Genomic DNA, 15,725 nt, shown 5'->3' on the forward strand with positions numbered 1-15,725 from the left:
GTTGCATTGAATGATTCAGTTCTGGTGTCAGTGATGTGTGTGTATTTATACACTGAAAAAAATTATAAACGCATAATAATAAATTAGTATATTATAAACTATAAACTTTTGTTTTTGCCCCCATTTTTCTTGAGCTGAACTCAAAGATCTAAGACTTTTTGAATGTACACAAAAGGCCCATTTCTCTCAAATATTGTTCACAAATCTGTGTTATTGAGCACTTCGCCATTGCCGAGATAATCTATCCTACTCACAGGTGTGATATAACAAGATGCTGATTAGACAGCATGATTATTGCACAGGTGTGCTTTTGGCTGCCACAATAAACCGCTACTCTACTTTGTGCAGTTTTATCACACAGCACAATACCACAGATGTCGCAAGTTTTGAGGGCTTTCTGCAAGAATGTCCACCAGAGCTGTTGCCTGTGAATTGAATGATCATTTCTCTACCTTACGCTGTCTCCAAAGGCCTTTCAGAGAATTTGGCAGTACATCCAACCTGACTCACAACTGCAGACCACGTATAACCACAACTGCACAGGACCTCCACATCCAGCATCTTCACCTCTTAAGATCATCTGAGACCAGCCACCCGGACAGCTGCTGCAACAATCTGTTTGCATAACCAAAGAATTTCTCCACAAACTGTCTCAGGGAAGCTTACATTTACATTTATTCATTTGGCAGATGCTTTTATCCAAAGTGACTTACAAGTAGTTTTTTACAGTGACACATTACTGCAGAGCAATCAGGGGTAAGGTGTCTTGCTCAAGGGCACTTCAGTCATGACCTGCTGACACTGAGATTCCATCCGGCAACCTTCTGATCACAAGCCCAACGCTCTAACCACTAGGCCACAGCTGACCCACGTAGATGCGGTGACGATATCCTGAGGCCCATTATTGTGCCATAATCCACAGCCATCACCTCATGTTGCAGCATGATAATGCACAGCCCCATGTTGAAAGGATCTGTACACATTTCCTGGAAGCTGAAAACATACCAGTTCTTGCATGGCCAGGATACTCACTGGACACGTCACCCATTGAGCATGTTTGGGATGCTCTGGATCAGTGGGACAGCGTGTTCCAGTTCCTGCCAATATCAACCAACTTCACACAGCCATTGAAGAGGAGTGGACCAACATTCCACAATCAACAATCTGATCAACGCTATGCGATGGAGAGGTGGTGCACTGCGTGAGGCAAATGGTGGTCACACCAGATACTGGCTTGTTTTCGGATCCCCAAAAAAGTAAAATTGTACATTTTATAGTGGCCTTTTATTGTGGCCAGCCTAAGGCACACCTGTGCAATAATCATGCTGTCTAATCACTTTTACATTTAGCAGATGCTTTTATGCAAAGAGATCAGAGAGCAATAAGTGATATGTCACACACTTGAGGTGGATGGGAGAAGTGCTCACTAACACAGATTTTTGAACAATATTTGAGAGAAAAATACCTTTTATGTACATTGAAAAAATCTTAGATCTTTGAGTTCAGCTCATTAAATAGGGGGCAAGGAAAAAATGTGTTGCGTTTATAATTTTGTTAAGTGTATATACATAATGAATATACACAGTACACACACAAATATCATGTAAACAAAACCTTTTTCCTGCAAACGATAAGTTCAGCTGATCTTCGTGTAGCCCTTGAATATAAAAAACAAGCAAATAAACTTGAGATCCATTTCTGAAACATTTAAGCCGAGAACAGGATTTGTATAAAGATTTTAATACACAAACATACCAAATTCAGTTTTTTTTACTGAAAGACGAATTTCAAGTCTCGTCCGTGTGTGTACGTTGGTCCTGATGTGCGTGTGCGTGTGTTTTTGAACTCTGTTGCATATTTGTATCAGCGGCTCACAGTGCATCACTATGAACAGCGAAATGTGGCATTCGATTGGATGATGTACAAACAGAAGCATTAAATACTGACACAAACTCTCATCACTAGCTGAACTGATTCAGTTAAAAGAATAAAAATACACCGATGTTCAAGTCACTGTCCATTACAGCAGGAGGCATTTATTGCTCTTCTTGCCCCTCCTGGCCTGCAGCGCCGCCTTGGTGGCCATTTCGAAAACCTCCCTGACGCCATCCTTGGTTTTAGCCGAGCATTCCATGTATCCGAAGGCAGAGATTCTGTTGGCCATATCTCGGCCCTCCTCCGGTTTGACGGGCTCCTGCAAGAGGGCAACAACAAGGGTTCGTGTTAAATTTCAATGAGAGCCCACAGTTCACAATGCATCTGTGGTGTTGCGTACCTGCTTCATCTTGATGAGCTCACGACGTGTGTGTTCGTCGTTACGAAGGTCCTTTTTGTTGCCCACCAGGATTATAGGAACGTTGGGGCAGAAGTGTTTGACCTCTGGAGTCCACTTCTCCGGAATGTTCTCTGCAGAGAAAAGAAGGTTAAAGTTCAGCGGACGGGTCGAGGGAACACGTGGCAGAGTTCACTCACCAAGACTGTCGGGACTGTCGATGGAAAAGCACATGAGGATGACATCTGTGTCGGGATAAGACAGCGGCCGCAGTCGATCGTAATCCTCCTGACCTGCCGTATCCCAAAGCGCCAACTCCACCTGAAACCAACCACACAACACATGATGACATATATACCTCAAATATTACATATTATTTTGATGATTGCATATGGTTCATGTATCGAAGACGCCGTCAATGAGCAGTTCTATTTCTCCTTTATATCTTAGACGTTATCTTTGTTTTCAACACAACAACAGCGAGCGACACTGATATGATGAATTCATCCATAAAGAGAAAACAGATAATCAACACAATCTCATCATTTACAGGAAGACAATCGCTCTTACATCACCCTGACAGCATTTGTTCATGTGTTCAGAAACAGTTTTATGTGCTCACTAAGTCTGTGTTTTTGCAAATGGGGTGAAAGAAAACCATAAAAAACAATCGGAAAAACATGGGGATATATAACAAGCATCGTCAAAATGTTCAAACATATCAAGATAACAAATGTTAGGCATGTCGCTCAGTCCTCTGAAGGGGTTGGATGTATAGATTCAGAAAGGTGATGGTGCTCGCAGTAAACAGCACACAGCTTACCTGTTTACTGTCCACTTCAATGTCGGCCACATAGTTTTCAAACACAGTGGGCACATAAACCTCTGGAAACTGATCTTTACTGAAGACGATGAGGAGACACGTCTTCCCACAAGCACCGTCACCAACAATCACCAGCTTCTTACGGATGGCGGCCATTCCTGCACTACACAAACAACACAACCATACACACAACCTTTAAAAGCACGTGACTGAGTTTCTGCATCACAACATTTCACGTGGATCAGATCACACAGCAAAACGCCTTTGATCATCTGAACTACAATAACTTCATCTGGAGTAAATGTGCAAAAACACTCGAATACTGTCTGTCAGAGTAGAAACAAACACAACGACAACAGATAAACATGATAACAATTACAACGGTTTATTTGAAATAAAAGCAGACATAACGACACAATTTACACGTACATTACAAAGTGTTTAAAAGTGTGTATGTTCATAAATCTTATCAAATGGAACTGATGATATTTTATCGGATTTCAAATCCAAGTGTTTTTAAACACAGCTTCGGACATGAAGTAACATTGATAGAAAAAAACGAACATTTAGGCACATAAATAGCAAACTCGCGATAAAATACACATTTACAAAATAATGAACGTAACGTTTAAAGCAGATGTTAAGATAACAGGGTGCTAAAGCGGAAGTGTGCGACTCGCGGCATTTAAAGCGCTTTAATGTTCATAAATAAAGCGCGATCATCAAATCACTCGCTTGAACTAAACTGTGTGAAAGTAAATCCGTGTTTTAAAATGTGAATTGTTGTAGAAACCTGAATAATGTGAATCTCACCGTCAGATTTATTAGCCTTGAGTTTTCCGGGTCGGATCAGTGCGCGCGCCCGAAGCCAGACACAAATACACAAGATGGCGTCAGGAAAACAAGCCGTCAAAATAAAAGTCAGTCCACATAAACGCCGCACACATGTCAAAATAAGTGTTTTCAGAGGGGTGCATGAAAAATAGATATTTGTTCACATTTAAAATGTTCAACTAGAGATATAATTCAGACACATGGCGTTTAACCCGGTTACAACTCTTTACTAAAACCTAGAGCTCTGTGTTATGATCAGTTTTTAACATTTGAGTCCTTGTTGTCCACTGCTTGCTGCGCTTGGTCTGAGGCTGCACACACCATCCTCGCTTTGACCTTCTTATTAGAGGAGATGATGAGGAACGGGCTAAGAGATGCATAACACGAGGAGAAGAACACTCTCATATCGGCCACCACGGGAGGCACCTGAGCCACAGTCAACATGTAGATCCAGATCATGTTATCGATGCCAAAAAACATGGCGTACAGAACCACCAACATCACCACTGTCTTGGCCGCCCGTGTTTCCATGGTGTCGCCCTGTGACCTTCGGATGCCTCTCACCTTCCTACTGTGGCGGTGCAGGAGGACCAGGATGTAGACGCTGGAGCCCAGCATCACGCCAACAAAAGCGAAGTCTCGCACCGAAACGGCGATGCCGTTAATGACGTAGGACAAGTTATCACGGAAGTCGACGTGGCAGAAGCCCAGGTTGAGTGTGAACGGAGGGACGGTACCATTACGAGGGGCCACAGAGAAGAACGGGGCGGCTATGCATACGGCCATGTTTATAAACCACAGTGCCACAAAGGTGGGGACGACCAGCTGCGGCAGCATGGCCTTTATCCTAGACAGGTACGGTCCGGACGCAGGCGCCACGGTGACCGCCTGGAACACGCTCAGCATGCAGGTGATGCAGACGGACAGGGCTCTTGCAATGCGGTACGTGTAGATGACCACCTTGCAGCCGGCGTCGTCCAGCAGATTCTGCAGGCCGAACACCGTCATGGTCTGTGGGACGCCACGTGTCAGCAGCAGCAGAAGGTCGGCGAAGGCCAGGTGACCTAGAATCATGTCAACGGGCTGCAGGTTGGGATCGTTCAGTGTAATGTGGACGTATGCCAACAGGACCAAGACATTGCCAAGGATGCCCAGTCCTGCCTGCAAGAGGAAGGAGACGCCTTTGATGGTGACGCATAAGTCCATGGAGCCGCACCTGCAGAGTTCAGATTCATTCATGAGCATTTGCATTGATCCAAAAGCCACAAGCAGTTTGATACGATTTGCTTACCTGCGTGTGAGTGTTCCGTTTGTAGGATTTGCTATACGTTACTTGTGACTCGTGCAATGCGACTATATATCCTCTCATGTCTCATGGGATCCGCCACAAACTCAAGAAAACAAAGAAAACAGGAATGTAAAAATGGCCCACCTGCGTGCCACCTTAATTCCTCAGAGCTTGTGTGTCCATCGGCAGATATTCAGAATTGAAACCCTTTCGTTCAAAGTTGATTTAGCTTTTTTGCAATTGACATAGTTGCAAAGCAGCTGTACAGAAAATACATTGTTAAACAAACAGACAAACTGAGAAAGTTAAGTGTGTAATGGACAATCAAAGATATATATTTACATTTATTCATTTGGCAGACGCTTTTATCCTTTTATTACAGTGACACATTACTGCAGAGCGATCAGGGGTAAGGTGTCTTGCTCAAGGGTTAGTCATGACCTGCTGGCACTGAGATTCCAACCGAGCCGCGTATTCCAATATTAAATTATGGAATACACATGGTGTTATAACTGTAAAAATATTTTCTGAGGGATAGTAGATGGATTCACATCACGTGTAAGTGATTACGTGTTGTAAAATGTGACCTGATGCATTCCAAGTGTGAATCTTTGAGAGGTTTAAACCCTTGACAGGTATCCAGTCTAACTTTACATGCCAATCTGAAAAATAAAGATTGCATGTGAGCGTAAATGGAAAAAATAATGTTACATTCAAATATTTCATAATATAATGAATCTACATTGTGGGTTGAATTTGATTTATGAATGGCTTTGTTACTTATGTTTCTCTTTTGGTTTCCTGAATATTTTCCTTTAAGACTCTATCAAGGTTGAAAAATATTTGTAATCTAAAGACCTTTTTTTTCCTTGTCTTTTATAATTCTATATTGTTTACTTGTAAGTGTGTTTGTCCCCTGTGTGTCCTCAGAGGATAATTAGACAACATTAAGATCATTAACAAATGAAATGTCTGTTATGAGCCGCTTTCGGGCAGGTCTCGACTCGTCTGTTTTCTGTTGTTTCATTAATGAGCTTCATCATCATGTCCTGTGAGTCTGACTAACACCTCCTGAGATCAGGATTCTCTCATACTTGTGGTCATCTTTAACACCATACAATATGCAATATGTCTGAAATATTATCAATGCATTTGACAAATGCTAATATCTCGACACCAGTGTTCCCTCTTTACAAGAGTCAGAAGAAACATGATTCTGCTGTGGTTGATTGCGATGAAGGTTCATTTGTGACAGAATCACTGGACTAGATTAGATAATCTAATTAGATAATAAACTCACTGAACATTAACATCCCTACGGCTCTTACAAGACTATAAGACCTGATGATCGTTCTGAGGTTTACTGAACGACTCAGAGAAGAATCATTGAGGCTTTCTCTCGTGTTTGGGAAAAGGATTGATTTCATATGAACTCAGACGCCTTGATGCGTGGGATGCTGTTCCTGTCGCTAACGGCGATGGGGATTCTGGGCAATGGCGGGGTCATCTGCGCTTTCCTTTCAGCAATGTATCGAGAGGGTCGCCTCTTACCCGCCGACGCCATCGTGCTGCACCTGGCATCTGCAAACCTCATGGTGGTGGGCGTCCGCTGCCTGCTGGAGGTTCTCGCCACGTTTGACATCTACAACGTGTTTGACGATGTTGGCTGTAAAGCCGTCATATTCATCTATCGCACTTCCAGATCTTTGTCCATCTGGCTGACGTTCGTGCTGAGCGCCTACCAGTGCCTGAGCGTCGCTCCGCCTGGCTCGCGCTGGGCCGACACCCGGCTTCTGATGGCCCAATACCTGGGTTCCATTTTCCTGGTGTTATGGATGATCAACACCTCCATGAGCGTTGCTCCCCTCCTGTTCGCCACAGGTGCGAAGAACGACTCCAAACTCGTACAGAACGGAATCAATGTGGAGTTTTGTTTCCTGAGCTTCCCGTCCAGGATCTCTCGGGATGCCAATGGTGCCGTGCAGGTCGGGAGAGATGTGGTACCTATTGCGTTAATGGCGGTGGCCAGCCTCATTATTCTGGCCTTCTTGTATCGGCACACCCGGCAGGTGAAAGGTTTACGAAGTGGCGTTCCGGTCGCCGGTGGAAGGCAGGGCCTGTCTGCAGAACGCCGGGCAGCAGTCACCGTGGTCACCTTAGTAACGCTGTATGTGTTGTTTTATGGGGTGGATAACGGGCTGTGGGTTTACACGCTGACAGTTCAGCAGACTCTGAGTTCCTCGCTGATCTCAGATCTGAGGATTTTCTTCTCATCTCTGTACGCTGCCGTCAGTCCCATCATCATCATCGCCTCCAACAAGAAAGTGAACAAACAGCTAATGTGTGGGAACGGACGCAAGGGGTTTTCTGAAACCACTTCAGCCTGATACATCACGTCTTGGAAACTAAAACACGTCGCATCACTGACTGACAAATGTGTGTCTGTCATCATGAATTTGCACATGTTGCACATTTTTGCTTTCCTGTAGCTCAGTGGTAAGGTTAGGGTTTTTGTGTCGTCTGCAAACAAATGCTTTTCTCAGAACTTACATCAGGTTTCACACTTCTAAAGGGATCTACAGTGGATGTATGAAGTCTTATTTTCTGTTTACAAGTTTACACATTAGCACATGAGCTACAAACATAATCACTAAAACTAGTGTCAGAATACTTTTTGTCTTCACACTCCACCCCCCCATAAACTTTCATTTATGCACATCTACTCCTGATAAAAAAGTTGGTAACACTTTACATTAAGTCACCCTTTATGAAGCATTTATAAATTTGTTCATCAATGATAAATAAGTAATTTACAAATGCATTATGAAGCATTTATAACTGCATGAATAAAAAGAGGGACCATCTCCCAAATAGTGAACCATGTTTAACGCACATGTTATAAATGCTTAATAAATGTATTTATGAATCAATGGAAAGCAGATTGATTATTATCTTGATGTTGTTTGTAATATAGTCTGTCAGACTGGACACTGAAGGGTGTTGTGTTGTTTTTTACACCTGTTCACTATTTGGCAGGTATTTCATTACAATCCTCCTTTTTATTCATGCAGTTATAACTGCTTTATAATGCATTTGTTAATGACTTATTAATCATTAATCAACACATTTATAAATGCTTCATAAAGGGTACCTTAATGTAAAGCGGTAACAAAAAGTTTTTTTTCATGAATTAGGTTTCTTTGTGTTTGTTTCATAATATTCGAATAACATAAACTGAGGACAACAAAAAAACAATAGACAGACAAATGTGTTTTTTGTACTGCCATTTGCACAGCACTCGTGTTTATTGCCTTTTTGTGATGCATCGCTTGTTGACTTCCTGAATCATTTAAATACAAATGTATATGTATTGTACACAGGTACTCATACCAGATTAATTTGTATAACTTTTAAACTCTTTAACATTTTTTCCTGAGGTAGGTAGAGATTACGCCAGGCCCAGATGAACGTCATATGCCCATCCCTAACTAGAGATTAGGCCAGCTCCAGTTAAAAACACCCGTGCCATCCTCCTGCGAGACCATACCAACTCCAGCTCAGGCAATTCTATCATCAACCAAGAGCAAAGACGGACTACTTATTGTAACAATATTGCTAAACAGTATTTACAACACTAAACTTACATCACATGACAGCAGTTTGAAGTTGCACACTTACATTATGCCACTATTATACACTATTTTTCCTTCTTATAACATTCATCTGAGACAAAATTAGACCTAAACAGTTTCACCAAATTAAATGTCCTATATCACAACTAATAAGCTCTCCCAGTTATTCATAAACATTTACTCTTTGAATCAAAGTCAGTGAGTGCAGCTGTGACACGTTAGAGGAGAACTTGTCCCCCTGGCTGAGTCTGGATCCTCCAGAGGTTTTTTCTCCATTTATTTATCATTGGAGTTTGGGTTTCACTCCACAGGGCTGTGTTGGCTTGCTCAGCGGGAGACTGCTGATATTAGATTAGCTTAATGGTTTGGTGAATTCCTTTAACATTGTTTTGTTAGAATGATGCTTGTTCTACAAACAATGATTTACCTTTTCTGTCTATTTATGTTTTTATTTGTATTTTCTCCTGTAAAGAGTAAAGCTGCTTTGGACATTGTGAAAATCACTATTTAAATCAAATTGAATTGAACTATAATTAATTTGTGATAAATAACATCAGGTGAGTGGGGACATCATCAGACACCGGAGGAGAGTCTGAATACTTTTATCAGACGCTTGATCCGCGTGTTATTATCTTCACTCTGCTGAAGTCTGATCTGTTCAAGCAGACTCCGGTGGAATGAAGGACACAACACACGGATGTGTTCAGATGTTCACTCAGCTCATCTGTTTGTGTGACTGCTTGAGGTTTCCTGACGCAGACGTTTTCATGTACAAGACCAGACCTGCTGTGAATCTGCCCTGCAACCACACACACGCACGCACGCACACACACACACAGACACACCCAGACACACACACGTACAGACACACACACACACGCACGCACGCACAGACACACACACACACACACACACACACACACACACACACACAGACACACACACACACACGCACACACACGCACACACTCCCAGACACACACGCACACAGACACACACAGCGCATGCACCATTTAAACATAGAGGATCGCAGTTTTAGAATAATGGCACACAGAAGAACATTTCTCATTAAAAATTTTATTTTCATTAAAATCTAATCAACTTTATACTCACCGATAGATTCAAACTGTAATGACATGCACATGTAAAACACAGTTTGTAGTTGTCTGTTGATTTCTTTCAGATAAAAAGAGAAATTATCGTCCATGTTACACAATCCAGCAGAAAAGGAGAACAAAGATCTGCTGAGAAGAGCCCAGAGTTTGTCTCTGCTACCTTACCTGTTCCAGGTGCAAGGTTCATTCAGCCCAGGGCCCGCCCCTCTGAGTCATAGCCACACCCACCCTAACTCCTCAGATACATGTGTGATGTTTGCTCCGTCTCAGTTAAAACAATGAAATCAAAGTTTTACATTCAGACAGTAGTCTCATCTGCAGGCTGGGTTTCAACGTTAGACAAACGCAATGTGTTTTACGTAATGGAAGTGATGTCTTACAGCGTGTGCTCGTGGCATCTTTTGTAAGAACCGCACAAGTTGACATTTTGACATACAGGTTTGCTAATTTTGACACCATATAAGGAAGTTTCCATATAAGGAAGTGTAGAGCTCTGTCAGGACTCGCTGCAGGAATGTGAAAGTCTTTGAATCATCCAATCATCACACCACAGATGTTACTGTATTTTCAGTCAAATTAATCTAAACGACGTACATTTACACGAGGAGATAAACATTAAAGAGATATTCTCACACCGTTGAGCTTGTTAAGGATCTTGTTTGAATGGCATTTACTTATTTTGACTGAAAAACAAACAACCAAATTGTGAATGAGAAAATGATTAGCTGTGCAGAGTAATAAAGGAGAATTTCAATCTTTTCTTTTATTCCTGTTTGGTTTCTTGAGTGGAAGCTTGAGCACATCTGATGCCTTCTAACACTTTCATTCTTTTGTAACCCGATTGCATTGTGCTGTAATGTTATGAGAATATAGCTGAAATGAAAAGTTGAAGGATCTTCATGGAAACTTTGGAAACACGGCAGGAATGTGTACAGGATTGAACATGCGCTTGTCTGTTTCATCTGAATGTGCAGACGAGACACGAGCAACACCTCAATGAGAAACTTCATTTACTTCTATAACGTTGCATTGTTTCAAACCAGCTTTACAAACAAGAAAACCATTATATGTAGAGAAAACTATACAACACATGGTTTCATTGCCAAACATTTGAAAAACAATAAACAAAATAGTTTGGTTCACTGATATTAGACAAGAATAAATATACAACTAGAAATGAATTTTCTTTAGAGAGAGAGAGAGAGAGAGAGAGAGAGAGAGAGAGAGAGAGAGATGAACATTATACAGGTTCGGTGGAAATCTCTTTGACACTGACAGTGTGACATTGTGACAGTTTGTTTTAATGAGACTCTCTACATTAAAATCATAATGAAACAATATCATTTATAATCTGCTGTGATAAGATGAAGTGGCTTTTTAAATGATGACAAGGCGTCATTGGAATAACGTTAGAAGCAGCATCCTTTAACACTGAATACAAAACAAACAGTAATAAAACATAACACAACGTGTTGCTGGCAAAGCTACAAGAAATTGTACATGATACCTGTAAAAAAGGTTTATGCATAAAAACATATGTGAAGTGTAATGAGAATACAACAGGGGTGAAGTAGAGCCCAATCGGTATCAAAGTATCGCGAGAGCGTTTCAACAGCGGTTCTTAAGTGAACACACTCTCGCGAGACTGTAATGTAAAACAAAGGCGTGTCTTTACACTTCCAGGGCAGTGGGAGGCGCTGAAACAGCAAACCAGAGCCAACAAACACACGAGAAGAAGCATTAGCGTTTGTTTGTGTTGATAAGAGAGGAATGACACAGTAAGTACAACAATCACTTACATATGCTGTCTGTATGTTAGTAAAAACACGAGGCGTTTTCACTTGAACTCAAGAATGACAGACATTATGTGTTTTAAAGGGACATTTACTATCCAGTCGTAAAGTTTTCCTTCAAGTGATTAAATCGGCTGAAAGCATTCGAGAATACCGCCGCTGTGTCAGAGTCACGAGCGTGTTTCACTGGTGTGTTAGTGCCCTCTGCTGGTGGTGAGCTGCATTACAATCATCATCATCTCATCACTCATGTTCTATAGGGGGAGGCTGCAGTTCTACCATGATTTACATTTTACATAAACATTTAGCAGATGCTTTTATCCAAAGTGACTGACAAGTAGGAGAGCATATAAACATTATATCAACACGCTAAACAGTACCGTTAGTTCACAAGGCCATGTCACTAGGAGGATTAAAGCTGGATTAAGCAAAGGAGGGAATCGACAAAAAGATCAAAAACAGTTATTGGTTAGTCACATACATTTTTAAACAAATACATTTTTGTAACCCATCTGTCAGATTAATAAACAAAACATTACATAGACCTACGTAGTAACATTAAAATGAATTATTGATCCATAGCTAATCGATTATAAATTAAAGATGTTGCACGATTGCTTCACAACAATAGATTTCTTATTCTTTAGAAGAATTGCCAATTTCAGGTAGGATGCCTTGAGGGCGAGTAAAACATTTTGATTCATTGGTGGAGAACCGCTTTAATACTTTTTATCTGTTCTGATAAAAGCTGCATCCTTCTGTTGGTATGCCTGCTTCAAGTCTCCAGCCTTCTCCTCATATTGGCCCGCATGTATAAAAGTTCTCAGACCGTTTCATCGGACACGTGGAGTGAGTTTGTTACATTTACATTTATTCATTTAGCAGATGCTTTTATCCAAAGCAGGATACAGTGACACATTACTGCAGAGCAATCAGGAGTAAGGTGTCTTGCTCAAGGGCACTTCAGTCATGACCTGCTGACACTGAGATTTGAATCAGCAACCTTCTGATCACAAGCCCAACACTCTTACCACCAGGCCACAGCTGTCATGCACGAGGGTTCGACAGGATCAAGCTGAGAAGTAAACCGAGGCTGCGAGGGGCGTCAGAACAATCTTGCGCGAATACACACATCAAATAGGCATACTACACACTCATCAAATAATACACAAGCGTCACACACTACACACACATCAAACACTACACACAAGTCAAACACTACACACACATCAAATAATACACACACATCAAACACTACACACACATCAAACACTACACACACATTAAACACTACACATATCTCTTCCTCTACATTCTTGCTTACTTTGCAACGGCAAACACCACAAGAGCCAAAGCTCCATGTATACCTGAAATATGAACAGCGTCTAAAAACACCTCAGTAGATTTTTACCGAGACACAAACCCCTGTGCTTTACATAAACTGTGTATAAAACAAAGCCATCATTAAAAATCAACCTGTGTAAGATGCGTGTCATTGTGGAATAACTCCCTAAAATAGACACAGCAATGCATCATATTTCATTTCTCATGTTGTAGTGTGTTCCAGAGGAAGCAATATTTGTAAACTATATTTACACTTAGTTGATTAACATTAAGAAATAATAATAATAGTTAATGTCTATAGTTGGATAAAAAATAACAATCAAAAGTAGTCACCGAAGTGCCACCTAGTGGTTGTTACCCACAAAGCAGCAGAGTTTCACCTCTTGGTATCTAAACTCTTTGATAAGACCCAGATCAGATCTCCCTCATGTACACTGCGACTCCCACAAGCAGAATGTCATATATCAGGTCTGGTTGTAGACGATTGTAATGATTACGATTGAGTGGCTCATAGTGGTACACATTAACAGTGTCCTTCATAATAAAAGTCACTTGCTTTTCTTTCATGAAATGGTGTTGCCTTTTGTTGTGCAGGAACAAGGACAATTCTGACAGCTTCTCTGAGGTTCGAGATGCATTTTTTTATGTAATGTTAATCAATGTAATACTGACATTATCTCAGTTTTGTATATGAAACATTGCAGAAATGTTTGTAGAAACCTGCTTGACTTTCCTGAACAGCATTGATCACACACATGTCTGTTTTGTGATAAATTTTGTCACATGTGTATGTTGTGAGAACACACAACTTCAGAGACGCTCTCTCTTTCATCCAACAACTTTCAGTGCAGAATAGCAAACATCACATAGTCTTTGTTTATAATGCATGAAAGCCTATTGCTTGGTCAGGTTTGTTGTTTGTTGCTGCAGATGGTTGAAGCTCCACAGCAAGACAGATTTCATCACTGCTGACAGAGAGATAGACACATGCGCGCACGCACAACGAACATTCAGCTGAAAGAATTAGGGGTAGTTTTACCTTTTCTCTTGCGATGCTGCATGTATCTTTGTGAAGCATGTGTTTGAAGCAATATACTTGAAATGCACAGTAACACTCAGGATATACGTGCATTTATTTGGATGGCATTGTGCATTTAAACTGGTAATAAACTGTCATATTTTTCTAGGAATCTGTTGCTTTCTAAAAACTAAACTTGTCTACAATTTTGTGCACTTCTGGTATAAAGTCTACTAAGAAGAGCAAGAGCAATAGCCCCAGTCCCTGAACCTTCTACAGAGCACCATCGAGAGCATTCTGACCAGCTGCATCACTGTGTGGTACGGCGCCTGCCGTAAGACCCTCCAACACATAGTGAGAGCAGCCGAGAAGATCATTGTTGTCTCTCTCCCCTAATCCAGGACATTTATGGAACCCGTCTCACCCGAAAAGCCCTCTGAATTGCAGGTGATCTCACTCACCAGACACACAGCTTCTTCAGGCTGCTGCTATCAGAGAGGTGACTGCCGAGTCTTCAGGCCCGGACCAGACTAAAGGAGAGCTTCATCCACCAGGCAGTCAGAAAGGTACACTCCCTCCCCTCTCTTGCCCTTTGCACCACTAAACTCTGACGTCATCCGCAGGTACTTCCACCCCCCCACACAACATTCACTGACCCGCACTAGTCAGACTTTTTGCAGCTTTGGACTGCTCACTACCCCATTCAGCATCGGTCTGCCCCTCTTCAAGTACCTCTTCTGACAGATTAAAGCCTACTCTCCTTGTCCCTTTAAACAGAATCATAAACTCTTTGCACTACCTCACATATTTCACTCTTGTAATCTTTTTTTTTTTGCTTGTTTTAAATATCGCTGCTTGTAGAGTTGTAGTTTACATATATATAATAATCTGTCTTAATCTGTATCTTTTTTAAATATATTTTTATTCTGTGTTAGTGTTATTTGTATGCACCATCGGACTGAGAGTAACGCAGTTTCAATCCTCTATATATATGTATGTATGTATGTACTGCACATGTGGCAGAATGGACAGTAAAGCAGACTTAGACTTTGACATTGAAAGGCAACAGAACTTCAATGAGAAGAGCACTCTTTGTGCGTTGTATAGTTGAAACTGGTCCTAAACTAGCTGGTAATGTTATATCATCAGCCTCCATAAGACGTCACAAGACTTGAAAACCTGTCTTGAAAACATTTCTTTTATTGTCTGTGTTATACACTGAGTTTGGCCTAATTCTGTTTAGAGTTTTGTCGTGCTCGTAGATATGTTTAAAGCATAATTTCTTCTTAATTCAGACACATCTTTGTAGGGCTATATGATTTCAAGTCTGTGAGCCTGTGTCTCTGAGTGGATGTTTGTGAAGCTATGCGATGTGTCACATGAAGGTTATTTCAAAGTCACCACATGAGGTTCATGACAGAAGAATGTCTGCGCAGAAGAAATCAGATGGCTAAGTTAAAATTGGATTGTCATTTTCAATCGGACTCAGATCCCAGAGCTTCTTCACATGAAATTCAAATAATAATAAAGAAAAGGGAAAACATTGTCTACGCATTTCTAAACTGCAGCTGCTCGCTCGCAACATCCGCTTCTTTTGGCAGCGCGT

At 41.3% G+C, this 15,725-nt stretch overlaps 3 protein-coding genes across 4 annotated transcripts; 1 reads left to right on the top strand and 2 right to left on the bottom strand.

Annotated features, from left to right (window-relative positions):
- Positions 1–1,724: 1,724 nt before the first annotated feature.
- Positions 1,725–4,034, bottom strand: LOC306902602 (rho-related GTP-binding protein RhoA-B). 2 transcript variants are annotated; one of them, XM_079471303.1, is made up of 5 exons: positions 3,909–4,034; positions 3,096–3,258; positions 2,473–2,593; positions 2,276–2,406; positions 1,725–2,194 (listed from the first exon to the last, which is right to left on the bottom strand). In XM_079471303.1, the coding sequence occupies exons 2-5, from the start codon at positions 3,249–3,251 to the stop codon at positions 2,021–2,023; spliced, it is 582 nt and encodes a 193-aa protein (XP_079327429.1). In that variant the 5' UTR covers positions 3,252–3,258; positions 3,909–4,034; the 3' UTR covers positions 1,725–2,020. The 2 variants fall into 2 exon arrangements, with proteins under 2 accessions (XP_079327429.1, XP_079327430.1); XM_079471304.1 differs by having other exon boundaries at positions 3,096–3,253; positions 3,909–3,968.
- Positions 4,035–4,184: 150 nt separating this feature from the next.
- ora1 (olfactory receptor class A related 1) lies at positions 4,185–5,135 on the bottom strand (the record flags this gene model as incomplete). The annotated part of the gene is made up of 1 exon (XM_079470789.1): positions 4,185–5,135. One exon carries the CDS (start codon positions 5,133–5,135, stop codon positions 4,185–4,187), a length of 951 nt encoding a protein of 316 aa, XP_079326915.1.
- A 1,509-nt stretch (positions 5,136–6,644) lies between these two features.
- On the top strand, positions 6,645–7,604 carry ora2 (olfactory receptor class A related 2; the record flags this gene model as incomplete). Its single annotated transcript, XM_079471953.1, has 1 exon — positions 6,645–7,604. The coding sequence occupies one exon, from the start codon at positions 6,645–6,647 to the stop codon at positions 7,602–7,604; it is 960 nt and encodes a 319-aa protein (XP_079328079.1).
- Between the last annotated feature and the right edge of the window lie 8,121 nt (positions 7,605–15,725).

This window comes from Barbatula barbatula (genome assembly GCF_947034865.1).
Source record: "Barbatula barbatula genome assembly, chromosome: 13".
Taxonomy (NCBI): domain Eukaryota; kingdom Metazoa; phylum Chordata; class Actinopteri; order Cypriniformes; family Nemacheilidae; genus Barbatula; species Barbatula barbatula.

Coding starts and splice junctions, on each gene's coding strand:
- LOC306902602 (XM_079471303.1), bottom strand. CDS start 3,251: ATGGCCGCCATCCGTAAGAAGCTGGTGATTGTTGGTGACGGTGCTTGT. Junction 2,407..2,472: donor CGACAGTCCCGACAGTCTTG/GTGAGTGAACTC, acceptor TTTTCTCTGCAG/AGAACATTCCGGAGAAGTGG. Junction 2,195..2,275: donor AGCTCATCAAGATGAAGCAG/GTACGCAACACC, acceptor GCCCTCTTGCAG/GAGCCCGTCAAACCGGAGGA.